Below are 24,244 nucleotides of genomic sequence, written 5' to 3' on the forward strand. Positions count from 1 at the left end.
TTCCAGCATGTACTGTGACATTCAGAAACTGAGAATGATCCCCTCCCTTTGGAAACTGCGTCACATAGCATTTTCCAACACAATAATGACCCCAAACACGCCTCCAAAATGACAATTGCCTTACTGAAGGTAAAGCTGATGGACTGGCCAAGTACATCTCCAGACCTGAACCCAATTGAGCACTTGTGGGGCATCCTCAAGCGGAAGGAGGAGAAGCGCAAGGTGTCTAACATCCACCAGCTCCGTGTTGTCATCATGGAGGAGTGGAAGAGGATTCCAGTAGCAACCTGTGCATCTCTGGTGAATTCCATGCCCAAGAGGGTTAAAGTAGTGCTAGTGATTATGGTGGTCACACAAAATATTAACGCTTTGAGCACAATTTGGACACGTTCACTGTGAGGTGGACTCACTTTTGTTGCCAGCTATTTAGACATTAATGGCTGTATAATGACTTCTCAGAGCACAGTAAATTTGCGCTGCTATACAAGCTGTACACCGACTACTTAGTTTTTATTTTTTTATATATATATATATATAAATAAAAACTAAGTAGTCGGTGTAACAGCTTGTATAGCAGCGCAAATATATATTACACACACACATCCTGCAGTGATTCCAATTTAACAATTAATTATGCTGTCTTTGTAATTAAATATGCAGCTGGTCAGTGTTTAAGCACTGAAGTACTGATGTCCTCGATACTCAGAGAAGCTTATTATGACATGATGCATCAAGATAACGTTTAATATTGTCATTTTGCCCAGCCCTAGCAGCAAATTCATGGTACAGTTGAACACCAAGCTGACTCAGTTAACTCTTTGTGGTGTCTGTATTTGAATACTGAAATAACTACTCAGGTATTAATTACATTTACAGAAAAATGGAGAAAACGTTCATGCCAACAGTTCAGGGACGCCTTTGTCATGTCCGCCCCTCAGCCTCCGTTACTCATCCGATCTGAAAACCTTCTGATTTTTCTGTGTTTTTAAAAATTTTTTTTAATTTTAGTCGTTACTACAGAATCACTATCCTCTACAGATTACACCTACAGCCCTGTGCTGGTTTTACTGTTTTTTTTTTTTTTTTTTTGACTAGTTGATATCAGAGATAAATGGTTTCTAAATTAGTCATCCACTCATGACTGAAGTTACACAGAAAAACTTTATCAGCAGAAAGATAGAGTGCTAGAAAGGTGATGAGCTTCTTTAAGGAGGTTTTTCCCCCTTTTTGGTTGTTGTTGTTGTTAACTGGTTAGTCTAACCAGAGGTGATTGTTTGCAGCATCGAACAGAAAAATCCACAAATTGTCTGCTTTGTTTCGATTATGCTCCTTGTACTTTATAAAATAAATATGATAAGCTTTTGATACCAATACATGAACATTTATGAAATGTCAAAATTGGGGCCTGGATAAAGCAGAAAATACAGCATTTCTTTCTGTTTGTTATGCAGTGAAATGCAACAATGCCAAAAATGATATTACATTAGTCCACTTTGTGTAAACATTCTGTTCAAATTGGCTGGTATTAAACTGGATTTTAGTATTTTTCTGTTTTAAATCAGTTACCTATATAAATAAATGAATTGAGTAACATGCTACATTGAACGCAAAGAAACTGGCTGTTGAGCACAATGAGTTATTTTGTCATGATATTTTGTCATAAATGCAGCAGCAGCATTAACCTCTTATTCTCCAGGGTATATTTTGGTTTGTCCATCTGAGTGAAATTATTAAGTAACTGCATGAAAAAAAAATGCATATTTTATTTTGTTTATTTTTTTTGTAAAAGCTCATGAAATTAAGTGTTTTATGATCATGCACATTGCTTTATGCTTACAATTCATAGCTGAAAGGCAAAAATCTTAGATGCTCTTTGTATTATTTTATAAAAATATTTTTTACTGAAAATATCACAGAGACGCCGTCTGTTTATAGTTTATAGCCCAGATTTGTGGAAAAATGGGTCGACTTTCAGTAGGAAAAAAATTTGAGTTCAGCATCTTTTATTATAAGGGTTTAAAATTACATCACCATCTATTTGACTGGAAAGAAGACAGTTACAGCCTCACACGACGCCCAGCTTCTGAATGCAGCTTATGAAATATGAAAGTTATGAAGAATATGACTAAGTGCGTTTTGGAACCACCGGTGGTTCCAAGGAGTTTAAGAGAAGAAAAGTGCCAGTGCACTTACCTGATTAGACTTCACATTTTAAAATGGCAACACAGATCAGCTACGATTGAAAACAATCAAATATGTCCATAATTTAGACATCTCTTTGTTAAAGGAGAATTAGAGTAATCTGCAGAAATGAATGGGTCAGTACGTGAACATGAATAGGTTAATCGTTAACTTTTTAATATTGTTAATGTGTCAAATCTTCCGCTTGCCAACATTTGTGAGCGTTCATTTCTATTGAGAGCAGTAAGCGCAGTGTTGTGTTAATGGGGTTACTGGTGGAATGTGAACTTGCGTTTCTGAGACGTGGGAAACGGTGTCAGGTTTTAGTGCCCAGCCCTGGCTCCCAGCACTCTCCTTTCAGCTGTGTGCGGATGGCTCCCCTTTCTTTCTCTCTTTTTCTTTCAATCCTCCCTCCTTCTGCTCTTGGCTTGGTTTAGCTAGGTTTGGCTTGGCTTGGTGTGGGTTAGCGTTGACACTGTTAGCATTGTGTACACACATGCTGAGGGCAGCGAAGGGAAGAGTGGGGCGACCTGACCCAGGCATGCTAAGCAAACTATCGTTAGTTTCCTTGAATGCGGGCACAGAGAATTTTGGCAACCAGGCGTTGACCATAAACAATAGATCCTCTTCTATCAGACCTGGGCTGGGTTGGATTAGGAGAAGTTAAGGACAGGTGATTGTAAGATGAACTGTAACTGTTTGGAATGTGGCAGAAACGGCCAAGTTTCATGGACGTGACCTGTCCAGGCACGCTTACACCTGGTGTCAGGAGAAAGTGAACACCTGCACTTGGACATTCATTATCAGATATCAGTCATAAGTTACCTTTACCTGCTTTAAAATGCTTCTAAGTTGTCTGTGATGAAATCTGAGATTACATCACAGACAACTTAGATGGCTTGAACTCGTTCGCCCGTGACACAGCTACAAGCACTTCGGAAGGTGCTCGGCTAACCAGATCATGAATTTAAGCGTCTTTTGAGCCATTGCACCTGTGCACCGATATCCGATCATGCTTAAAATCTTCTTGGGCAAATGATTTGATATCCGGTGTAAATGGCCTCTAAGATAGTCATCCACTCATGACTTAAATTACAGAAAAGAACTTAATCCACATATAGATAGTGCTAGAAAATTGATAAGCCTCTTTAAGGAAGCAGTACAGCGCTTGTTTGTTTTTTGTGAGCAGGTCTTTCACTTTCTTCGGTAATGGAGCGATCAATCAGGAGGAGCAGACTCTGCCAGCCTAGCACTTTGTCACATGCTTTTTTTTTTTCCCGGCCAATTTCAGTGCAATGGCATGAAAACATCCGGTTTTGTGACTGAGCGTCTGTTGAGCTAATCTTGGCTGGCATGATCTGTCACAAGCTGTTTTGTCTCCCTCCCATCTCAGTGCTTCATCATGTGTTCGTGCCTGCTAAAAGAGATCGTGTTACGAAAAGTGCATACATGACACAGTAAAATATTATCAAACTATTGTACTTTATCGTACTTCATGCTATCTGATTTGTTCACAGTTAGCTGCATTGTCAAATGGTTCTTGTAATCCAGCATGGTATTTATTTCCTTATGAGAAGTGAGGCTGTTTTTGCTGCGGTGGATTCCAGTGTTCGGTATGTGAGGCATTTTTGCTGATGTTAGTCATGAGGCTGCAGGTTGACCTGGGCTGATGCGAAACTAACCTGTGCATGCATGCGCTCTCCTGGCGAAGGTGTGTCGACCTGTGTATGGAAATCTTTGTCATGCACAAATTGCATTCCATGGTAGCCGCCCTGCGTGCGTTGCCTCGAGAGAGTCACCTGGCTTGCGGCTCCATTGTATTCCATCTGGTTTGTTTGTACTGCTGTCTTGATGTGAGGGCATACGCCATGACCTGGTTTAGCGATGGGAGCCATACAAGCAGTCTGGGACAAGCAGCATGGGTGGGGCTGGAATTCCTAACTTCCAGATTGTCGATGGAGGATGCCTCTAGGGAGTCTGAGTGATGGCTGTGCGTCTATTGTGTTGTGGTGTTTGTTTGGCCTGTGTATTTCTGTAAATACACTCACTGCCTGGTCGTGTCAGGTGTGTGCAGCATCAGGGCAAGATTTTCATCACTCCAGATGTATGCATCTTGCCATATGTGACATCAAAGCAGCTTTAAAGAGCTGATTGTAGAGGAAAGCTCCCTTAAATAGAAAATGTTTAAAATTTAGGCCACATCTGGAGCACCTATCAAGAAATTTAATATACCTTGTTCTTTAATTCCAGTTGCTTTCTTAATAGAAAAGGCAGTATAAGAATAAATGTGTATAACCTCAGAGCAGTTGCAGGCAGTTTTTTTCCTGTTTAGTCTAGATTAGTCTGAATGACGAGTTCATAGAGAGTGGGCAAGAGGTCCAGTGAAATGACTTGGTCATAGGTCAGCTTTTGGTGCTACCTTGAGCGCATTCAGTAGAAATGAAGCTGTTATGATCCAGCAGATACATCATGTCCTATCCAAACATGGAACAAAGGTTGAAGATGTGCTGGAGTCAGACGTTCAGTAAATTCCACAGGCACTCACATCATTATATTGACCTGTCCCCCCCCCAAGCCATGCAAATGGCAATACAGGTTTCATAACAAAACAGCACTCACTTGATGGTACATAATATACTTTGTGCTTTGTTGTATGATAAGTGTGTAATTAGTGGAAACACAGATCTAGACCTTAAGGGTCAGATTAGTTCTGTGTTTTCTTCACTCTGACTGATTAACCTCACTTGATTAAAGTGACAAAATTAAAGTATGTAGAGTGAGTAAGAAATAAGTGCTGGCAAATGAGCAGTGAGGAATAATGAAACTTTGCAGGACCTCAGCTCACTGTATTTAAAGTTGTGGAAGAAGTGAGACTGGAAATGAGATAGCAGAGGTTGCTAGTAGAGCTTTGATTGTGCCTGAAATTGAAAACATTTTACTGACCCAACTCATACTTGGTTTCTGAACTCAACTGTAGGCTGACGGAGTTCAGTCCAAACCTGAAACTGTAGCCTGACAAAATTATGTCTGAACCATATTTGGCTACCCCAGTTCTATTGTAGCTGGCAGTATTCTGTCCTGACACAACTGTGGCCTGGCAAAAGTCTGTCTGAACCCAAATGTAGCTCTGCAAAGTTCTGTCCTAACCTGAGTACACCCAACAGAATTCTGGCCCAAGTGGCCTGTAGTCCAAAAAAATTCCATCTATACTGTGGCCTGACATAATTCTGGCCCAGTCCGATTGTAGCCCAACGGAATTCTGTCCCAGCCCAACTGTGGCCTGACCAAATTCTCTCCCAGCCTGACTCTAGCCCAACAGAATTCTGTTGGAATCTGACTGTTTGGCCATGAAAACTCTGTAGCCCTGCAAAACTTTGTCAAAAGTTACAGCTGCCCATTAGCTTAGATGGCAAACAACCTTATGAAAGTAGTAGCCTATTTACGAACAAATTCAATCGAATTCTAATGACTTTTTTTTTTTTCAATAATTCATGACTTTGAACTACATCCTAAAGTATTTTAATTTAAGCTTTTCATAATGTGTCCTCATGGCTGGTCTTGTGAACCTCAGTGGGCCTTGCTGCCAAAAGCATAATTTCTTCCAATGTGCCAGAATTAAGGTCAAAGAAGAGTCAAACAAACTAAAGCAGTGGTAAATGCAGGCCAGAATCCATTAAAGATAGGAGACTTTGGTTAAAATAAACCACCCTGTTCTCAAAAAATATTAATTATGTCTGACCCCAATAACGCTTTGACCATAATATTCACGTTCCGTTAAGCTCAATCAGATATCTCGGGCATTGGTTTGCATCTCCATCCAATGGAAAGCATGACCAGGTTTCTGAAGTCATTACACGAAGAGAACAGAGAATGGGTTGAAATGAGTGACGAGTGTGAAAATATACATGAAAGGCCATGAAAAAAGATGATCCATCTGAAATCTTGTCTGTAACTATTTCAGCTGTACAAAAGTCATGTAACTATTACAGCAAATGCTGTCTAGCCAAGAAAACAGGTCTTCAAGGGCCTTACTTGGCCCGCCAGCCATGTTTGGGGCAGCCATGTCAGACGATTATGACAACGATGTCAGACAGTTATGACGTCTTGAGAGAATATGCAGTGTTGACGTACGACGGTTTTGAAACCCGCTAACCCCAAAACAGTAGGTGTTTCCGTGTAATTTCTCCAGCCGTAGCAGACAGTGATTGTGATATGGAAGTCTGTACCCTTTGCCTCCGTTAGTGTAAAAGCCTGCAGATTCCCCCTCGTCTCGCCTTTGAACTTTTGCACAGCGGGACTCAAGGATCAGCCATGCTCGCTGTTGAGAGAGTGCAGCGATCCTCTCTCCTCACTATAGGACATGAGGAACTTCAATGAAGGTGACCTTTCACCCAGTGAGCGGTTGACACCTTGATGTCATTAGATTGCACATCTCTGCATCATTTATTGGAATCTTGCTGTCTGGTTTCTTAAGAAATTTAATTGAGAGACAGTGTAAGGTCATCAAGACAAGTAAGCCCCCCCCCTTTAGTGCGTTTAATAATAAAGTCTAGTGAAACAACTTTTTCAAATTATGACATTTCCCAAGGCTTTTTTCCAGAAATGTGAGCAGGTTGACAGCAATGGTGGCAGGAAAAGCTCTGCCTGATTGCATGAGGGAACAAAACTAAGAGGAACCAAGACTTTAAAAGGGGATCCCGTCCTTCTCTGGGCCACACCAGATAGTGGAGATGAGGTTTTGAATGAAATTTTAAAAAGTAGGAAGTAGGGCGACAGGATTGTTCTGGAAATGATTCAGTGCGTCACGGAAAGGTGGGCAGTATGAAGGTAATTTCTTTGCTTTTAGTTTAGTGCAGCATAATGTGAAATGTTGAAACGTGTCTAAATATAGTGGTCCGTGTCATGTATCATGAAAAGTGAAATTAGTGTGATTTGATGTGATCGGCCACCCCAGCCTCATGAAATCTCACGTTTGATCAGAGCAGATTCAGTCTGATTCAGTTATTTTGCTGCATTTTTAATGCACTGAAAAACAGATGTTAGAGTATTTGTATAATAGGGGAACTTGAACTAAAACAATATACAAAGTGCTTATTGAATATTCCTGTGGGCTCCTGAGTGGTGCAACTGTTTCCCTATCATCAGGAGGTCGTGAATTCAATCTCCAGTGATACAACAGCCATCTGTTGGCAAAAGTCCAAAGTCTTTTTCACACGAGAACACACACACGCACTTTTACACGAGTTTAGTGATAATTAAACAGGAAGGAATGAAGTATGAACTCAAGCCGGAGTCAAAATCCCAGCAAAGTTGACACAACAGTTTACCTGCATGAGACCTAGAACAGTACCTGGGAAATTACAATAAGGGCTCATGTGTAGATAGATGCCAGTACTTTATTGGGAAATGCAAAAATTGCTTTAGCTTAGTTTTGCTTAGTTTTTCTCCTGAAAAAGGGAGATACAAGGTTTTGTCCCAACAACAGTGGTATATTTTTACAATATTAGTTTAATTAGTTAATATTTCACTGCTTCTGCATTGTGTGCCCCACCAACACATAGCTGGATGCAGAAATTTGAACGTCTGTGGTCAATTGTCATTTTGTTGATTAGTTAACATGTCACACTTAAATACGTTGCACAAGCCACATTTTATGTATTTTGTCTGTTAAATTCAGCAAATAAACAGTAACTGTGTATCAAATTGTGCAGAAGTGTGTTGTCTGTAGAGGATGTTAACCGATTGTCACTTAGAAAATCAATAAAGCATGTAAATTGACCAGGAGGGCCCAGACTTTTGCATATAACTGTACACACACATGTATAATGGCAAAGGTTGGGGGCCATAATTCAGATCTGCTGATGAGTTTGAACCCTGGGTGAAATGTCTGTGTTCATCACGTCCAGACAGCGTGTGGGCTGAGCGTGCTGACTCATGCCCACTCTGTGTTGGAGTGTACAGCGGCTGATGGAGAGATGCTGTTGCTCTCTCCGGAGGGATCAGAGAACTTTGCTCTTGCTGTCCCTCTCTCCTCTTGCCAAACCCCCTGTGCTCTGCTGCTGTTAGGTAATACTGGGCCCTGAATGAGGGGTTTTTTCTTTTTGGTTACCATATCCCATTTAAAAAAAAATTTTTTTGTTTGCACAACAGTTGCACAAGTAGCCGATGTGTTGAGTTTGGCATGTGAAGAAGAAAAAAAAAAAAGTCCACATTTTACCTTTTACCTGACATCCACCTGTGACAGTTGTACTGAATGAAACGGGCTGTTTTTGTTACTGCGCATTGAAGTTTCTATGTAAATGATGCTGATTAGGTGGAAGTATGTAAATGCATTGGTTTTCATGACCTCTCAAAAGCAATGAGTTCAAAATAGGAAATTGTTGGCAAGTTAGGTTCTGTATATGGACTGTATGATGTATATGGACAAATGTGATACGTTTGAACTTTTAACAACATTATTATTTTGTTTATAAATGAACTTTTTCTTGTGTTTCTGGAACTGTTACATTATCAGAGGAAATGAAGTTACAGTCAGAGTAGGGGAGGACTGAAAATAAATAAATGCACAAATAAGTCGGGGGGGAAAAAAGAAGGGAGTTGAAGGGCAGAGTCTGTTACCATTTGGAACAATTTCAGGAGTTAGATAGTGAAAATGAATACTTGGTGATGTCTTGATCCACATGCTGTGCTCCTGTGTCAAGGTACAAATCATGTTCTCCAAGGTAAGAACATCTCAGATCTACAGTCTTTTAAACAGGCCCTTTAATTCTTACCTGTCTCATTAGTTTTGTCTTTCCTTTTTCTGTTCTGTTTACATGTAATTGCATATTTAGTTGTAAATGAATTACATTTGTAGCCAATTCACATTCTGTATGGAGTGGTTTGAGTCTGCATTTCATCCTTTTTCTTTAGTTTCAGTGTCAAAAAGTGACTAATGTGGCAACAGGGCAACGGATGGTTTACCTTTTTTCAAAACGAGGCTGTTCAGTTCAACAAATTCAAATCATTATAATATCACTGCACTGCTTTTTAAAGAATTACTAAGCATACAAAGATCTTGGTATGAAAGGCATTTAAGGTAGCAATCGTGCCTGTAGGATCCATGGCATTTTTTTACTGCAAGTGTCTGACTGACTGGATTTTTGTAGCTTTTTTTTTTGTTTAACAAATTTCATACGTGACTGGCTGTAGGAGGAGCTTTAGGGAGGGTGAAAAAAAAACAAAGGTTAATGTCTGTCTCCTATAAAGTGTTTTGTGAAGACTTGTTCATGTTTATTTTACAAAAACATTTTATACCTATCAATCCTTACTTTGGTCGCTGCTGATCAGATTCAATAAACAACCAGTGAGGTTAACGTAATGTAATTAGGAAACTGCTGGGACTCTTCCCACCAAAACTGCAGTTGATCTGTCAGAGGTTCCTCTGCAGAGATCTTTGTATGACTATTTAGAGGAAGAGTACATATTAGGGATTGTGGGTGGTGTTTTTTTTTTTTTTTGTTTGTTTTTTTATTTTTTGGACTTGGTGGGGGATATTTATCTCCTCTTCAACCACTCAACAGGGTCAGAGGTGGAAGTGACTGGTCAGATGTTACTAGAGTTCGTTGGAACCTGACGGTGTAGCAGCATGGTCAGAGCGGGTGACCTCAGCTCTGAGCAGCTGAACTCTGATACTCGTTGTTCCACACGTTCAAAAACCATCCAAAACTCAGAGCACAGGACACGTGGAGCAGCTCTGCTGAGGGGCTGATGTGAGGCATGCTGATTTAGGACTAACATTCTATCCTCATATTTTGCAATTAAAAGAATGCTCAGCTTAGAAATGGCTGAAAGCTCTTGGGCACCAGTTGGCATGATCTCATCTCGGAAACACAAGCTGAGATCGGCCAAATTTAAAATTGTACATTGGCTGGTTTGCTGATCACATTCGGAGCAAAAATCTGCCAGTTCAGATCTTGGCTGATTCCAATTGTACGCCACTGTTCCTGACAACAAAGCCTGCTATTGCTGTATTTTCTATGCCATCAAATTCTTTATCCTTACAGAACTACATTTTAGATCTTTACTTTCAGAACCACACCGCTGACACCATATCTGTTCGGTAGTTGTTCCAGAATAAATTATAATTGTTACTGAATAATACATCTTTATTTCTCTGTAAAAATATATTATTGAAATTCATGGACAAAACCAAAACACTAAGATTTTTCAAAAATGTATTTACTGTTTTATTCATGCTTTTGAATAAATGTGCTGAAAATATAAACTACAAGAAAGTATTCATTTATCCTTAATAAATTGTGCTATTAATTGGACAAAACTGAGCTGACAATATATAAAAATTTGCATATGATTAACATCTGAAGGCGACAGCATATGCCACAAAATCCAGCCCAGAGAATCTCTTGTCGGTCAAGGTAAAGAATTCTGAAGGCTGTCGTTTGTGAACATATTTGTTTTATACTCAGGATGAAGAGAGATTATAAACTGCTTGTCTTATGTCCTTCAAAGAAACTGACACAGTTCCACACTGTTTCACTGTAAGTCTGTTGCTGCTCAGACTGTTTGTGTCTGTGCTGATTGGCAGAGCAGAGCAAAGGGGAGGGGATGGGTTTAATCACTGTTTTAATATTTATCACCATTAAAATTATTTCTAAAGTCTTAGATTATGACTTTTGTTGTTCCTTCTAACCTTTTTGTTTTTGCCCAATGTTTTTGGCCTTTTTTTTTCCTCTTTAAGCCAAAACCAAAAGTTTATCACTGTGTTAAACTAAAAATGTACATCCCTGAAAATATTTGCAGGGTTTGCAGTCAAGTGTATTAAGAATTAGTGAGCTGACCAACACTGGCACTTTTTAAATGCTGATTATTGTTTGTTCCTGACAAATAAATAAAAAATTAACAAAAAAAAAATGCTATTTTGAGAACAGCTGGAATAGTGATCTTTTAGGTGTTTCATGAAGACTTGCACATTACTGTGTTATTATGAAGTGTATACATGTATATATAAACAGTACTGTTCAAAAGTGGTGGACATCTAAACAAAAATGATTTAAAGCCAGTTATCTGCATAACAGCTCTGAATTTCTTTTTCTCTTTCCCCTTTTTCCCAAAAAAGTAGGTATCATCTTGTGAGCTGGTTAGAACATGTTTGGTTCTAGATTCCTGACTCCCCCAGCTTCCATGAACAGGAATTTCTAATTTATGTCGGTTCCTGTGCTGCCAAGTCCTATAATAATGTATTATACTGTGATACAGACTGCGTTTGTAAAATTTTGCTTCGTTTCTTCTGATGCTGCACAGCCACACTTCCCATGTCTTCTCCGAATTCGGGCTCGCTTATCTTGTTTCCATAGTATTGCGGTGTGACGTGTTTTCTGACGCTCGAAAGCTTGAATGAGCCTTTTGCAGTCACATGTCCTCTGTGGATCATCATGGGATTCTTGTGAAGAATAGACTTCTGCGGTCGTGCAACTTTACTGAGGCCCCTGCTTCAGGATGATAAACCCTATCAGAGGCCCGCAGGCCTGATGGGGCGGTCCTGGGTGTGTCTGGCCTTCGTGAGGCCTTGGCCAGCGCCGCCCCTTTCTTAGAATGACTCTTGCTGGTTAGCAATGCAGCGCTATCTGTGGCCTCTATCGGTGAAGGCGCGATTGTGGTTTTGCTTCTGCTAAGTGACGGACCCAACCTCTTCTTCTTTCCCATGAAGTCTTGCTGCTTCTGTGTCGTTTCTCCGTAGACTTAACCAGCAATTTTTTTTGCTTCCGCTTTTTGTGATGGCTTGAGTGCCGTTCTCAGCATTGATCATGACCAGCGTAAGAAAAAGGTCACCAAGCCTTTTTTGGAGTTGAGAAAGTTATGCATAGTTTATTGAAGAAACTACATTTTATATTATTATGTAGATTTTGCTGAGGACAGTTACTACTTGAAGTATTTTGGTGTACGTTGCGGAGATGTTTATGAGCTTCAGTGCAAACTTAGGAATCTTCTTTATCAAAGCTAAGCGATGCACAGTTATAGCTTATGAAGTTTGCATAAGTGAACTATCTGCCATCACCTATGGAAGAAAAAAAACGAAGTCTTTTGCAACAGTTTGAACACACTCAAGACACATTTGATTTTTCTATTTTTTTTTCTAGAAAATAAGTGAACAGAGCATCTACATGGGGAAAAAAAATAAGTGGTATTTTCTGCAAATTTTAATACACAATTTTTATGTTTTCTGTGTTTGATATATTGGAAAATAAAATACATATAGAGGATGTGTTAACATGTCATTTGCCCTGGAGTTTTGCATACAACTGTATTTGCTCAGTGCTTTTAATTAGTGAGCCTTTGCCTGTATGTAAAACATGCTATTAGAGCTCAACTGTCCGTATCCAGAAACCTAATTAGCTTTGGTGTCTGTTTAACTTGCACAGGTTTTGACTGTGCATGTTTAAATATTTTCTCTTTTAGTTCACGTCTGCTGTTCAGAGCACCCAAAAATCGAAATGGTCACTCTTTTCCCATAGACATGGTCCAGGACTAAGCCATGCACTGTTTTTGCTGATAAAAGATCTGTTTCCTTCAAAGAGTCATTTGTGTGTCATGACTTTTTGGAGGAAGGTCACCATCATTTGCCTGTATTTAAAAACAGAGCAGATGAGAGATTATGATTCACATCACAACCAGCTTTGCTCATGATTCACAATAATCGGCCCAGTTTTCAAGAGCCTGGCATTAAGTAAGAGGATCTTACTATCGGAGAAAGTGCTGAGTGTGATGCTAGCCGGGCAGTTTGTGATTGTAGTGTAGCCTGTTTGGGGAAACTCAACCATCAGAAAATTTCTCAAGACACACAAAACACAAATATTCTGTTGTGTTTCAACAAATGGCGCTTGTCTGGGCGGCCTTCCTGTTTCACTGTGTTGTCACGTTGTTTTGATGGTGACAATACAAACCCTGATCCAATGATGTTGAAAGAGCGGTTTTCTGATGAAGTCTCTTGGTGATTATCTTTAGGGCTTATAAAACAGTGTAAGGGTGGCCAATATGGCTAAATTATAGCACAAAAAATGGACATTTTAACAATAAACAACATGTATCACAAAATGTATTACAGAGACAGCATGATTAGACCTGTTCAGTTCAGATTTAGGGTTTAAACACACACACACACCTTCTAAGCCGCTTCTCCTTTTGGGTCGCGGAGGGTGCTGGAGCCTATCCCAGCAGTCATCAGGCGGAAGGCAGCATACACCCTGGGCAGGTTGCCAGCAACCTGCAATGAGTAAAATTAATCTTAATGTATGTTAAACATAGCATCCTACACTATAATTAAACAGAATGTTGATCTCATGTATTGAAACTTGCAGTTGGTCAGTGCTATTTCTGAGTCCAGGTCAAACCAAGCTTTTACATGTGTATACTAGGGAGGCGCTTCTGTACTAGTGTGTCCTTTCCATTGGACTGCTTTTGCATGACTTTAGAATTACAAAGATCAGTTTGCTTCATATGAACAGTGTAGAATAACACCGTCCTCATTACTAGTAAGAATGTAATGATTATGAAACTATGTTCAAAAGGAAATCTGAAGAGGTCTGCTGTTTTTTTTCAAGATTTCTGTGTCTAAATGGTTACTAAATTATTCCTCAGAGTGGTTTGATATGAAGTGCTCTCTTCTCTTTCAGAATTGTTTAGTGGTGGTGATAGGAACCCGAGGTCTGAGGCCTCTCGAAACTCCTGTTAAGGAAGTCATTACATGATGTGTTACCTGATGTCGCAGGCATTGGTTTACAATAGTTTTGAGATGATTTAGACCTAAAAAGTCTTTTTGAAAAAGCGTTTATGGTGGAGACGGCTGTGCAGGGTGTTCTAAGCGTACTCTGAATGACACCTTAACAATTGAATTGTGGTGAAAAACCTATGGAATTTCCTCGTATTCCTGGCCACAGAATCAAGACATCTTTTAACATAATATATAGAAAATCCAATCTGGAATCGTTTAGCATATCCAGCCTGAATATATGTGTATTGTCACACCCCTGCTGTTTACCCTCATCAGCTTATGCACAGCGAATCCTCTGAGCACCACGTGGCAAGGCAGCCCTCACTTTTTGTGACTCTTGTTTTTTTTTTTTTTTTTTTTATTTGCCTGTCAAATTGAGGTCGAAATTGGGAAAGAACAAAGCCAGGTGTTTATGATCACAGATGAGTCAGATTCATGCAAATGTCCCACGTTGTAGGGGGGGGGGGGGGATGTCCCTGCCTCACCCGGATAGCACCCATCGCTCTGCTATAGCAAGAGGTGTATGACAATCCACACTCATCTCATCGTTATGAATGGAAACAGCAAGAGGAGCTGAAAAACACCCAGCTCCAGATTGGGAACTGAAAGCAGTCAGAAATTCCAGCGGTGGGCCCACGCTGTTTGTTTCAGCTATGAGGGCTCCACTTGGACACCATCTGCGTCGTTATGCTATGACTGTGTTCCATGGCTTGAGTAGTTGTATCTGTCACAGCAACTAGACAGCAGATGAAGTTAATACTGATGTACGCCATGTTCAAAACAAATACTAGCATCTTAAGTGGTGAACATAGACCGGGGCACTCTTCCCTCGCAGTAGAACTACAGCAGTTTTCAGGCATAATTACCACAAACTGTCAAATTGAAGCTGTAGGATTTCTTTCGGAATTCTTTCACATGGGTGTCCCTGAAGTGAGGTATATTGTGCAGTAGGCACACTTTTTGTTTTCGTTTGTTTAATTTTGTTTGGTTGCCTGAAAATAGAACCTTTGTTCGCTTAGAGAGAAAAGAGCTAAAGCTGTAGGTAGTTTTGCTTAAAAAAAAGAGAGACTCTGATTCAGTGGAATGGACAGTTGCTATGGAGTTTTCCATGGAGGCTTAAGTACTTAAAGCACCATTTTTATGTGATGCTTCATGTTTCTGCAGATGCTTACAAACTTTGTTTCCTTTTTCTTACAGTAGGCAGTAGAGCGGTCTATAAGCATTTGTCTCGTTTCCATCTTAGCCAAATGACATTCAGTAGTTTTGCAGCAGTCAAACTTAATTTAGTGCAGAACTGATAGACTGTCACTGTTCAAATTGAGCTTTACTGAATATTCAGCACTGCATACTCTTGGACAAAGTTGCCTGATAAGTTTGATATTACAGGCCATTGTGAAACTGCATGGCAGTACTGGATTGTTTTTGAAAGCATAGATTAAATAATGTGTAACATGCACAGGCTCTTATTATGCAAATGCATGACATAATTTTCGACTTTCTGTGCTGCCAACATACAGTTCAGTATTTGAACATTAATCAATTGTTTAATTTAGGCATGCGTGCTATTCATAGTAACCAAAATTCAGCACAAATTAGGCTTTCCTGAGATAAATGGAAAAACCCCACAAAAATTCAACGATGCAACACATCAAACATTGATGTGCGCTGAACTGTCACTCTATTTCTGTAGGCTTTTTTTGGTGGTGCAGCATCCTCAGCCTCAGTGTCACAACAAAAGTAGGTTGATGCCGCGAAAGAGGAAATTGACTAAGAGATTCTGAGAATGTGTGCGGGCAAGGTCATGTGACTTGCTGGAATGGGCCCTCAGTCATTTGCATGTGGCCGCTTTCGGGAGGAAGAGGCATGGCCTCAGCGAGGAACCTTCGCGCCCGTTTGTTTACATCTGCACCCCCTTTTTTTTCTTTCTTTTCTTTTTTTGACTCATGCGTTGCCACACGAATAAGATTGGCGGAGATAAAGCCCGCCAAAAATGTCACTTGCATAACGATCAGTGCAGCCATGCATGTATTTAGAAAAAACAAGTCTAAACAACCTGTTTAGATCAGTAATTGTTGAATACTATCTTAATGAAATTACTGTGAATATTTGTGGGGTAATTCAAGCAGATGAACTTGAACTTTGAAATGAACTTGATTTACCAGATGTAGGGCACGATTGGCCACTGAAGTTTGTTTCAGTCTTTGTTTAGGATTCACTTCTTTTCTTCTTCTCCAGTTGCCAGGTTTCCTTCTCATTTTTCTGCTATTAACCCTCATGAAACTTTGCATTCTGACCTGTTTGTGCCATTGGTCTCTGGTCTCCAATGGAGCATATGTATGTTCCTGGTTATCAGTAATTTTTACTATTAAATCCTGATCTCATGTATTTACCCTAAATCTATTTATTTGTCCACAGCTGACCAAGTTTACGGAGACCAAGATATGCATGAAGTCGTTCGCAAACACTGCATGGACTACTTGGTAAGCGCTTCGCTTCTTTACTGCACGCCATCAGAACCAGCCAGCGTTTTTACTTACCCGTTTCTTTTACGCCTTTTATCCACAGATGAAAAACGCAGACTACTTTTCAAACTATGTCACAGAAGACTTCACCACATACATCAACAGGAAAAGGAAAAACAACTGTCATGGGAACCACATTGAGATGCAGGCTATGGCAGAGATGTACAACCGACCGGTGGAAGTGTATCAGTACGGCACAGGTGAGACTGGAGGGAGGGCCCCTGCGCCACACTTTGTCACTTGGGGAGAAAAAAAAACGTATGGAACATGTAAAAAAGCGTTGGCGAATGACTCAACTGGTGACGCAAAAAGTGATGATAATCTAACTGATTTTCAGCCAAAGGTGCTCAAAATTAACTTTCAATACCAGTCCTCAGGCCTGAGAGTTAGAGGTCTGCATGGGCAGCAAAAAAATATATATATTCCTCAACTCAAGTCGTTCTCACAAGCCTGTCCAGTTCCAACTGGTACTTTTAAATTTAAAACACAAACCGACCAAAACCCGCAGAGTTTGCAGAGAGTAGTTCTTTGCGTAATTACTTGACCGAAAGTGTCATGGTGCAATATACTGTATAGTCAGCTATAAACAGTATTTATTGTAGCTTTGTGTATTTGCTGATTATACATGGCAGAATAGCAGAGCAGCATCTGCCCACCTCAGATTGCTGTGTTGAAGTCTCTACTGCTGCTACTGCAGAAATGCATAACTCTGGTAACAAGCAAATGGAAAGATCTGCTCTGGCCTTTCCACCTACCCAACACATCCTCATCCATGGTGTGATTGAGACTGATGTCAAACTTCATCCCCAGTTTCGTTCAGGAGCATTTTCACCCACTTCTCAGGCTGTTGCGCTGTATTTAATGCCGCTATAGACTATAACATGAGTAGAGAGCGAGAAACCGAGAGAGTACAAGAAAAAATCAGTGTAAAAAAAATCACTTGGGTCCAGTTCTACAGATGAAAACAAATCTACTACATAAAAAAATCACCTATTAGAAAACAAACACCAGCACAAACAGAGATCAATGTTCTACATGAAAAATCGGTTATGTTTTTGTCCTGAACCCGGCCCAAAATCGAATTTTTACATTTTTATTTATTTATTTACTTATTTATTTATTTTGGTTATCTGAACCTGGTGCAAAACTGCTGTTATTTGTGGTCTGAACCTGACCCAAAAACAATATTTTGTTGGCCCCCATCAAGCTTGATTCAGGTATCAGACCTTTACTGGCGGCTCCAGTTTAATGTTGTTTTTCTAATTCAGCTTATCAGCTAATTCTCTAGTTGGAACATTTTGAAGAGCAGATAAACAGAAATAAAATCCCTCTGTCCTGTAACCCCCCATGAGTTTGACACCACTTGCTGTAATTACATGAGAATAGTTTCTGATCCCTATCTGCTCAGGTATGCAAAGAATGATCGATATCTGTCTATAACCTTTAACTTCGGTCACACTCCAGTGGTTTACTCTGCAAAAAAACAGACCCAACCCCCCTTTGTGACGGTACTCAGGGCTTTCTTTGGCCTTTTGGACATTGCCAGGTTTTGAGAAGTCACATAATCAAGAGTTTTTCCTCTTTTACATTAGAAAAAACAAAAGCTGCTCTCTCATCTGTGTTATGTTTACACTCCCTTCTTTCAGAACCAATCAACACGTTCCACGGGATCCATCAAAATAACGATGAACCAATCAGAGTTAGCTACCATCGTAACATTCACTACAACTCAGTGGTGAACCCTAACAAGGCCACCATTGGAGTGGGCCTCGGCCTTCCTGCCTTCAAACCAGGGGTAGGTGCATGTTTTCTGCATGAAGCCTCTTCTGTGTCCCCTTAATATCAGAACCCTACAAAGCGAGTGTGTTGCACTGCATTTCTAGAGGTCCAAACTGTTGCATCATGAATTTTATCAAGAATATTTGGCAAGAAATCAAATTCAAACAGTCCTCCTCATATCCAAGGCTAGGCAGTATGGCTGTTTATTGACTAACTGCATGTGTTAGTACAAATAGCATAATTTGACTTGTTCAGCTGGATTTAGTGCATCACAGTAAGTACAACATTGAATAAAATGACCATATTCTTAGTTTGTGAGATTGTTTTTTGATGTGGTGCCACTTTTTTTGTGTAAAAATTGATCAAACCTGTGAAAAGCCAAATATCATAATGCATATCATATAACGTAAGAACAGCTTGAAGTAATTCGATTATATTTTTTGCCATGTCACCCACCCTTACTGGAGTTTACTTAATCAGCCAAGACATGTTTGGTGTCCAAAGTTTGGACACAAGACAGAATTGCATAGCTAAGAATAGGAATAGCGGCCATCCTGAGGCCTGATATTTGCCTTTTGTCCATTTTTATGTGTGCCTGTAGTCCTTTTGTGCATTTTCATGTCATATATTGTCAAAGTATATAAGCAGCAGTACTATTTGTGATTTTAAAAAAGCCTCAGTATGTAATCTTTAGGGATTTGGAGATCTCACTGCTGTGGTCTCCATGCGCAGAAGACCATTTATATATTGTTCATTCTAATCTGAATCTAATGATGGTGAGCGTGTTAAGAGACTATTTAAAGAGAACTCTGTCAAAAATTCTGGGGATGTGAGTAAATGATCATATATTTTCATCAGTAAAATGTTGACTTTGACAATTAAACATCAATCCAGACCTTTTCGAGCCTGTGTTTTGACATTTAATATCTAAAGATGTTTTAGCATGTTTTTTTTAACCCCTCCTCACTCAGTAGTGCTACTTATTTTAATTTTAATGTAAAATCTTCTGCATCTTTAACAGCTCTAGCAAACTAGACGTATTGTTTATACCATGCTAACCAGGCTGTTATCCTCCATTCCACTCCTTCCATTACTTGTTTACTAGATTAGCCTTGTGGCTCCATTGCAAATTTGAACACATCATCTTGGCTGATGAACTGCATCTGCACTAATAGGAAAATCTGTGTACATTTGATATTTTGCTGAACTATTGTTTAGCAAATGTCTTTTACCATCAAATAAATCCCAAATTATTAGTATTATTCAGTGGCTGAATAAGGACCATAAGAGATCATCAAACTACAGTGCCCTGTCCTACTTGTATTTGTAGGATTACTTGTTGCACAGGTCACCAGCCTTCCTGGAGATCTACTTTCCTGCAGAGTTTATTTCCAACCTTCATCCAACATGCCCCCTTACATAATACTAATGCATCTGATCCAGCCAGTCAAGAACATCTGAAGGTGTTAATTAGCCAGAGCACTTGTGGCAGATTGTGGTTGGAAGACTCCACAGAATGGTGACCACTGATGTCCAGTTTGTAAACCTAAAATAATAAGAAGGTTTAGTTCTGGAATATTTGGTTTTGAAATGCAAGTCCAGTCAGTGATGTTATTTAGGTCAGATTGTGATGCCTGGGTGGTTGCTAGTGATGCGTGGGTTCACTTGCACCCATGCTTTTACCCTTGGGCTGGATGATTTAATATGTGATCAGTAGGGGGGATTTTGGGCTGAGAGTGGACTTTTTGTCGTTTAAAACCAGTCAGTACAGATGCACATCTGTTTTTTGGCACTGCAAGTGCAAGCAGGCGAAAGAAAAGCAGACCCACACGTCACTGATGTACCCATACAAGCTTTCTTATGACTTAACTCATCTAAGCGATCAATAAAGTAATCTCCGTAGTAGGTTATACAACCTGTTTTCATTGATTTGTCTCAATGGAAGTACAAGCAAGATAAATTAAAGCGGATTATTAATGACTCTAACTGTAGTTATCTTGTTCTGGAAGTGCAACATGATTGAGAGCATCGGTCTTCTGCTTTGTCCTGGTAGCTTGATACTCATTGTGAGATATAGGCTAATCTGACCTAGCTGACCCCTGTCAGGGTGATTGATTTAAAGCACCGAGGTGTCACCATGGCTAATATGCATTCATGCATGCTCTCCACTAACTGCGCAGACTCAACATCCCCAAGACCCACATGCACACATCTTGCAGGTTAGTGCTATTTCAGCAGGACCTGCTCCTACGTGCTTGCTGTGTGTTGTGTGATCTATACGGTACAGAACGTCTCGTTGCTAAAACGCTGCTTAAGAGAGAGCGACACTTCACTGGATTAGTTCATGTAGTTGAAGAAAAAGATTTAAGATAAATGTTTATAATGCTTTGTTTAAGGCTGCTACGATCACTCTACTAAGCTTGATTAAAAAATAGCCAATTAAAAATGTCCTACTCCGTGAATTGGTAGTGAGCCGTGGGCAGTTTGCTGAAGATAATGCATGTTTTAAATTCTCTATCTGTTCTTTCTTATGCTAACCATACATTAAGATTTTGCAAAGACTAGCAATCTTGCAGTGTCTCTATTTATAAGACTGCAACTACATTTTTGAGATTATGCACCTGGTGGAAATTTAGAAGCCGACAAACACTTTTCATTCCACTCTATAGTGGTACAGATGGGACGATACATTGGCTGGTCATGTAAAGATCTGGGGCTCAACCCAGTTCCCTGTAGAACTGTATATTCTGGCAGATCACCCAGAATCTTTGAATTAACCCATAAAATGTGCAGTTACTTTTTAAATTTTATATAAAGATTTACACATCAACACAACATGCAGCGATTCAGCGTTGTTGATCAGATATTATGAACTAAACCATAAAAACGGTGTAACAGAAAGCAAAAAAAAAGGAAAATAAAAACATTGATGATTCTTCAGTAAAGCCGTTCTTAAAGTCCTCTGTGCATTTCATTACATCACTGTTACACTCAGTGAACCTGAAATGTTAAAGCAGTCAGTTTACATTCTAAGTTAATATGATTATTGTATTAAAGTGGAGCAGATTTGCTGCTTTTACAGAGATTTTAGGCTCTCACACTTTGTCGCAGCGTCAAGATGAGAAAAAGACTGACGTGAGACTGCCGTCTTGACCGCCTCACATTAAACAATCGAGATGACACGAGCACAACGCTGCTCTTGCAAGACCCTCATGACTTTATTCTGACATTGGATATATGTCTGGGACAGTGAAATCGCTTGAAAAGTCATTTAGTGTTCAGCCAGTATTACAGAGAGATGCAGATCCTGATTAAATACACCCAATATATGCATTTTTACCACATGGGTCACAGCAGTTTAGCTCTGCCCAAAAAAGAGGTTAAAAACGGTCATGTTAAAATCAGTCATGACCATTTTTAGTATGTGCACCACACAGATGTTATAAGCAGACATAAATACAAGAGGAATGTGGGATATGGGCCTCTTATATATTTAATATATTTCCTGGGTAGTTGGAGGCTTCCTGGTTTACCTTTGTACAGTAAAACTTTTTGCAATTCTTGAAACGTTAAACACAGTTTCTTGTCAAGTTTTATTGTTTGGCAATTTAAAATAAAACAAATTATTCTGACTATTAATCAAGTAATCAGTTGTTTGTTGAATATAACGGAGACTTTGATTAAATAGCTGGGTTTAATTACTGAGACTCTAAAGGATGGTTCTGCAGTTTGCACCCCTTTCAAAATCTAGGTGCTTCTCAAAGGGTTCCCAGAGACCCCCAGGTGGTCTGTAATATTTATCTGTTTGGCTCACCAAAAGACCAGACAAGAATGCAGCAGCACTGGACAGACAAAAATGAGCAAATCGCAGAGATGCGCAAGCTTCTTTCCATTTTTTTGAGAAGTGAAAAGAAGAATTTTAGACTTCCACCACCTCATTCAGGAGCTGAAACTTAATGAGTGCTTTGACAGGTAGTTTGGGTGTCTGCAACCCAGTGTGAGCTTCTTTTGCTATGGCGACAGCAGTGATTGGTGGAGCGAGTTAAGGCATTCAGGTTCACAATATTCAAAATTTTACAAAAATATAATCACTATATGCAGCACTATAATCATGATAAGTAGGAATATAATAATTTCATACAATGACATTTTATGTTTGAAAAACAATTACATAATATGTATATATAATGTGTTATTATTTTTACATAGATGATTTCTGGACATGCCCTGCTAATTTCGTAAATATCCTTAAAGGAAATAAACCAGAAACCAGATATATAACCAGAAAAATGAATATGATGCCGTGTATCAAGTCTGCCAGAATCGTTGAAATGTCCAGCATTGTGTCAAGTAGCCCGTGTTGTGTGAATCCATGTAATCGGGTCACTGGCATCCACACATATGCAGGTCGTGGCCAGCGTGTGCCTGTTTTTGCTGGACAGAAAAGTCAGAGGTCTGTGATGGTCATGAGTTTATCAAAGCCCGCTGAGACAGACAAGTGTGTCCTGCAGCGGCCCACTTCCACAGCACACCTTCACTTCAAAGAGCCTGTGGGTGGGGGAGCATTCCACACGTCTGTGGTTTTCAGAGGGAACCTTATTAGCAGGGCAGCGTTTTGTTTGTGCACCAGATGCCTAATGATAAAATGGTGGTGGTCAGTTTCTGTAGCAAAAGCCTTACCAATAGTGACTATGCAGAAGGGTCAGGGTACATATACTGCCTGTTCTCAGCCATAGTGTCTGCCTCATACATTTCAATAAGTTAAAAGATTTAAGATTTAGCTAGCTACAAATTAAAGCAATTTAGATCTAGGTACTGGCTCCAGTTAACCTGATATTATCAGGTAAGGTACAACTTAGGGTTTTTTGAAATGTTATGTAAGGTGTCTTTGACGTTGGAGCAGAACAGAGCAGAGAGCAAGCGGTTTTAGATAAAGCTGGAAGTTTTTTCTCTTGATAAAGAAGATAAAAACACTATTGAATTATTATTTTTTTTATATGCATATATAATGTACCATGTAAAAGTCAGAGACCACCTTTTGTTTATTTCATTTCTGGTCAAAACTGGCATCAAGTTATTCAACATAAAGAAAACAGAAAACCTATTCAACAGAAAACTTGTTTAACAGAAAATTGCACAAAAGCCTCACAACTAAATCTAAATTTTCCGTATTCAGTGTTCACTCTGCCTTTATTACAGCTTCCTGTCTTTTTAGGGGAGTTGCTGTCAGTGTCTCAAAGAAATCTGGCATATTTTTTCACACCGCAAAGTTCAGTCTTAGAAGTTGTTTGTATTTTCTGCTGCTCATGATCCCAAACGCATTCAGTGATGTTGAGGTCTGGACTTTGGGGTGGTCAGTCCACTGTTCTGAGAACACCAGCAGCTTCTGTGTTTTTGTTTGCAAATTTTTTTTTATCTGAAGCAAGTGGAGCTAAATTCCTCCTCTCCTTCTCGAAGATGTAAGCTTTAAGTGCTGTTTATCTCATTTGTAAAGCGCTTTGAATGACAGCCGTGTATGAGAGGTGCTATATAATTCAATTTGCCTTGCATATCTGATGGGCACAGTTTTAGTTGTCTGCCAGGTCTTGCATGATTCGCTATCTTTTTCTCATTTTTTGAACTCTAGTTTTGGAAACTTGTGGGTTTTTTTTCATAATGAAAGTGAATTATCGTCTTATATCAGAGCTATCTCCTGAAAAATTAATAACATTTTCACTGTAAATAAAATAAATTGTCTCTCATATACACCTGTGGGGAATTCTGGTCATGTGCTGAGGCCTTAAAGCAGCACCTCTAGTCTGTAGAGTCAGATGATTTCTGTGGATTGTGTCGTGTTCAGGCTTTAGTAGGAGTTAGCGTTCGACCCCAGCTGTGTGAGTGGTGCTGTCGGGGTCAGCTGGTTTCTGTGTAACAGCCGGCTTTGGCAGCACTGAGCCGGAGGATAGCACAGTTGGCATGTGGACAGCATACGCGGTTGCGCTGCACAGGAGCC

The 24,244-nt window shown here is 39.7% G+C and overlaps 1 protein-coding gene across 1 annotated transcript in view; it reads left to right on the top strand.

The window, feature by feature from the left end:
• Window positions 1–24,244, top strand: part of otud5a (OTU deubiquitinase 5a) — a 42,397-nt gene that overhangs the window by 12,656 nt on the left and 5,497 nt on the right. Inside the window, exons 3-5 of the mRNA XM_017720432.2 lie at window positions 16,367–16,431; window positions 16,517–16,673; window positions 18,120–18,268. Coding sequence (XP_017575921.1) covers window positions 16,367–16,431; window positions 16,517–16,673; window positions 18,120–18,268 — 371 coding nt within the window. The remainder of the gene's footprint in view (window positions 1–16,366; window positions 16,432–16,516; window positions 16,674–18,119; window positions 18,269–24,244) is intronic.

The sequence above is a fragment of the Pygocentrus nattereri genome, chromosome 28 (genome assembly GCF_015220715.1).
Source record: "Pygocentrus nattereri isolate fPygNat1 chromosome 28, fPygNat1.pri, whole genome shotgun sequence".
Taxonomy (NCBI): Eukaryota; Metazoa; Chordata; class Actinopteri; order Characiformes; family Serrasalmidae; genus Pygocentrus; species Pygocentrus nattereri.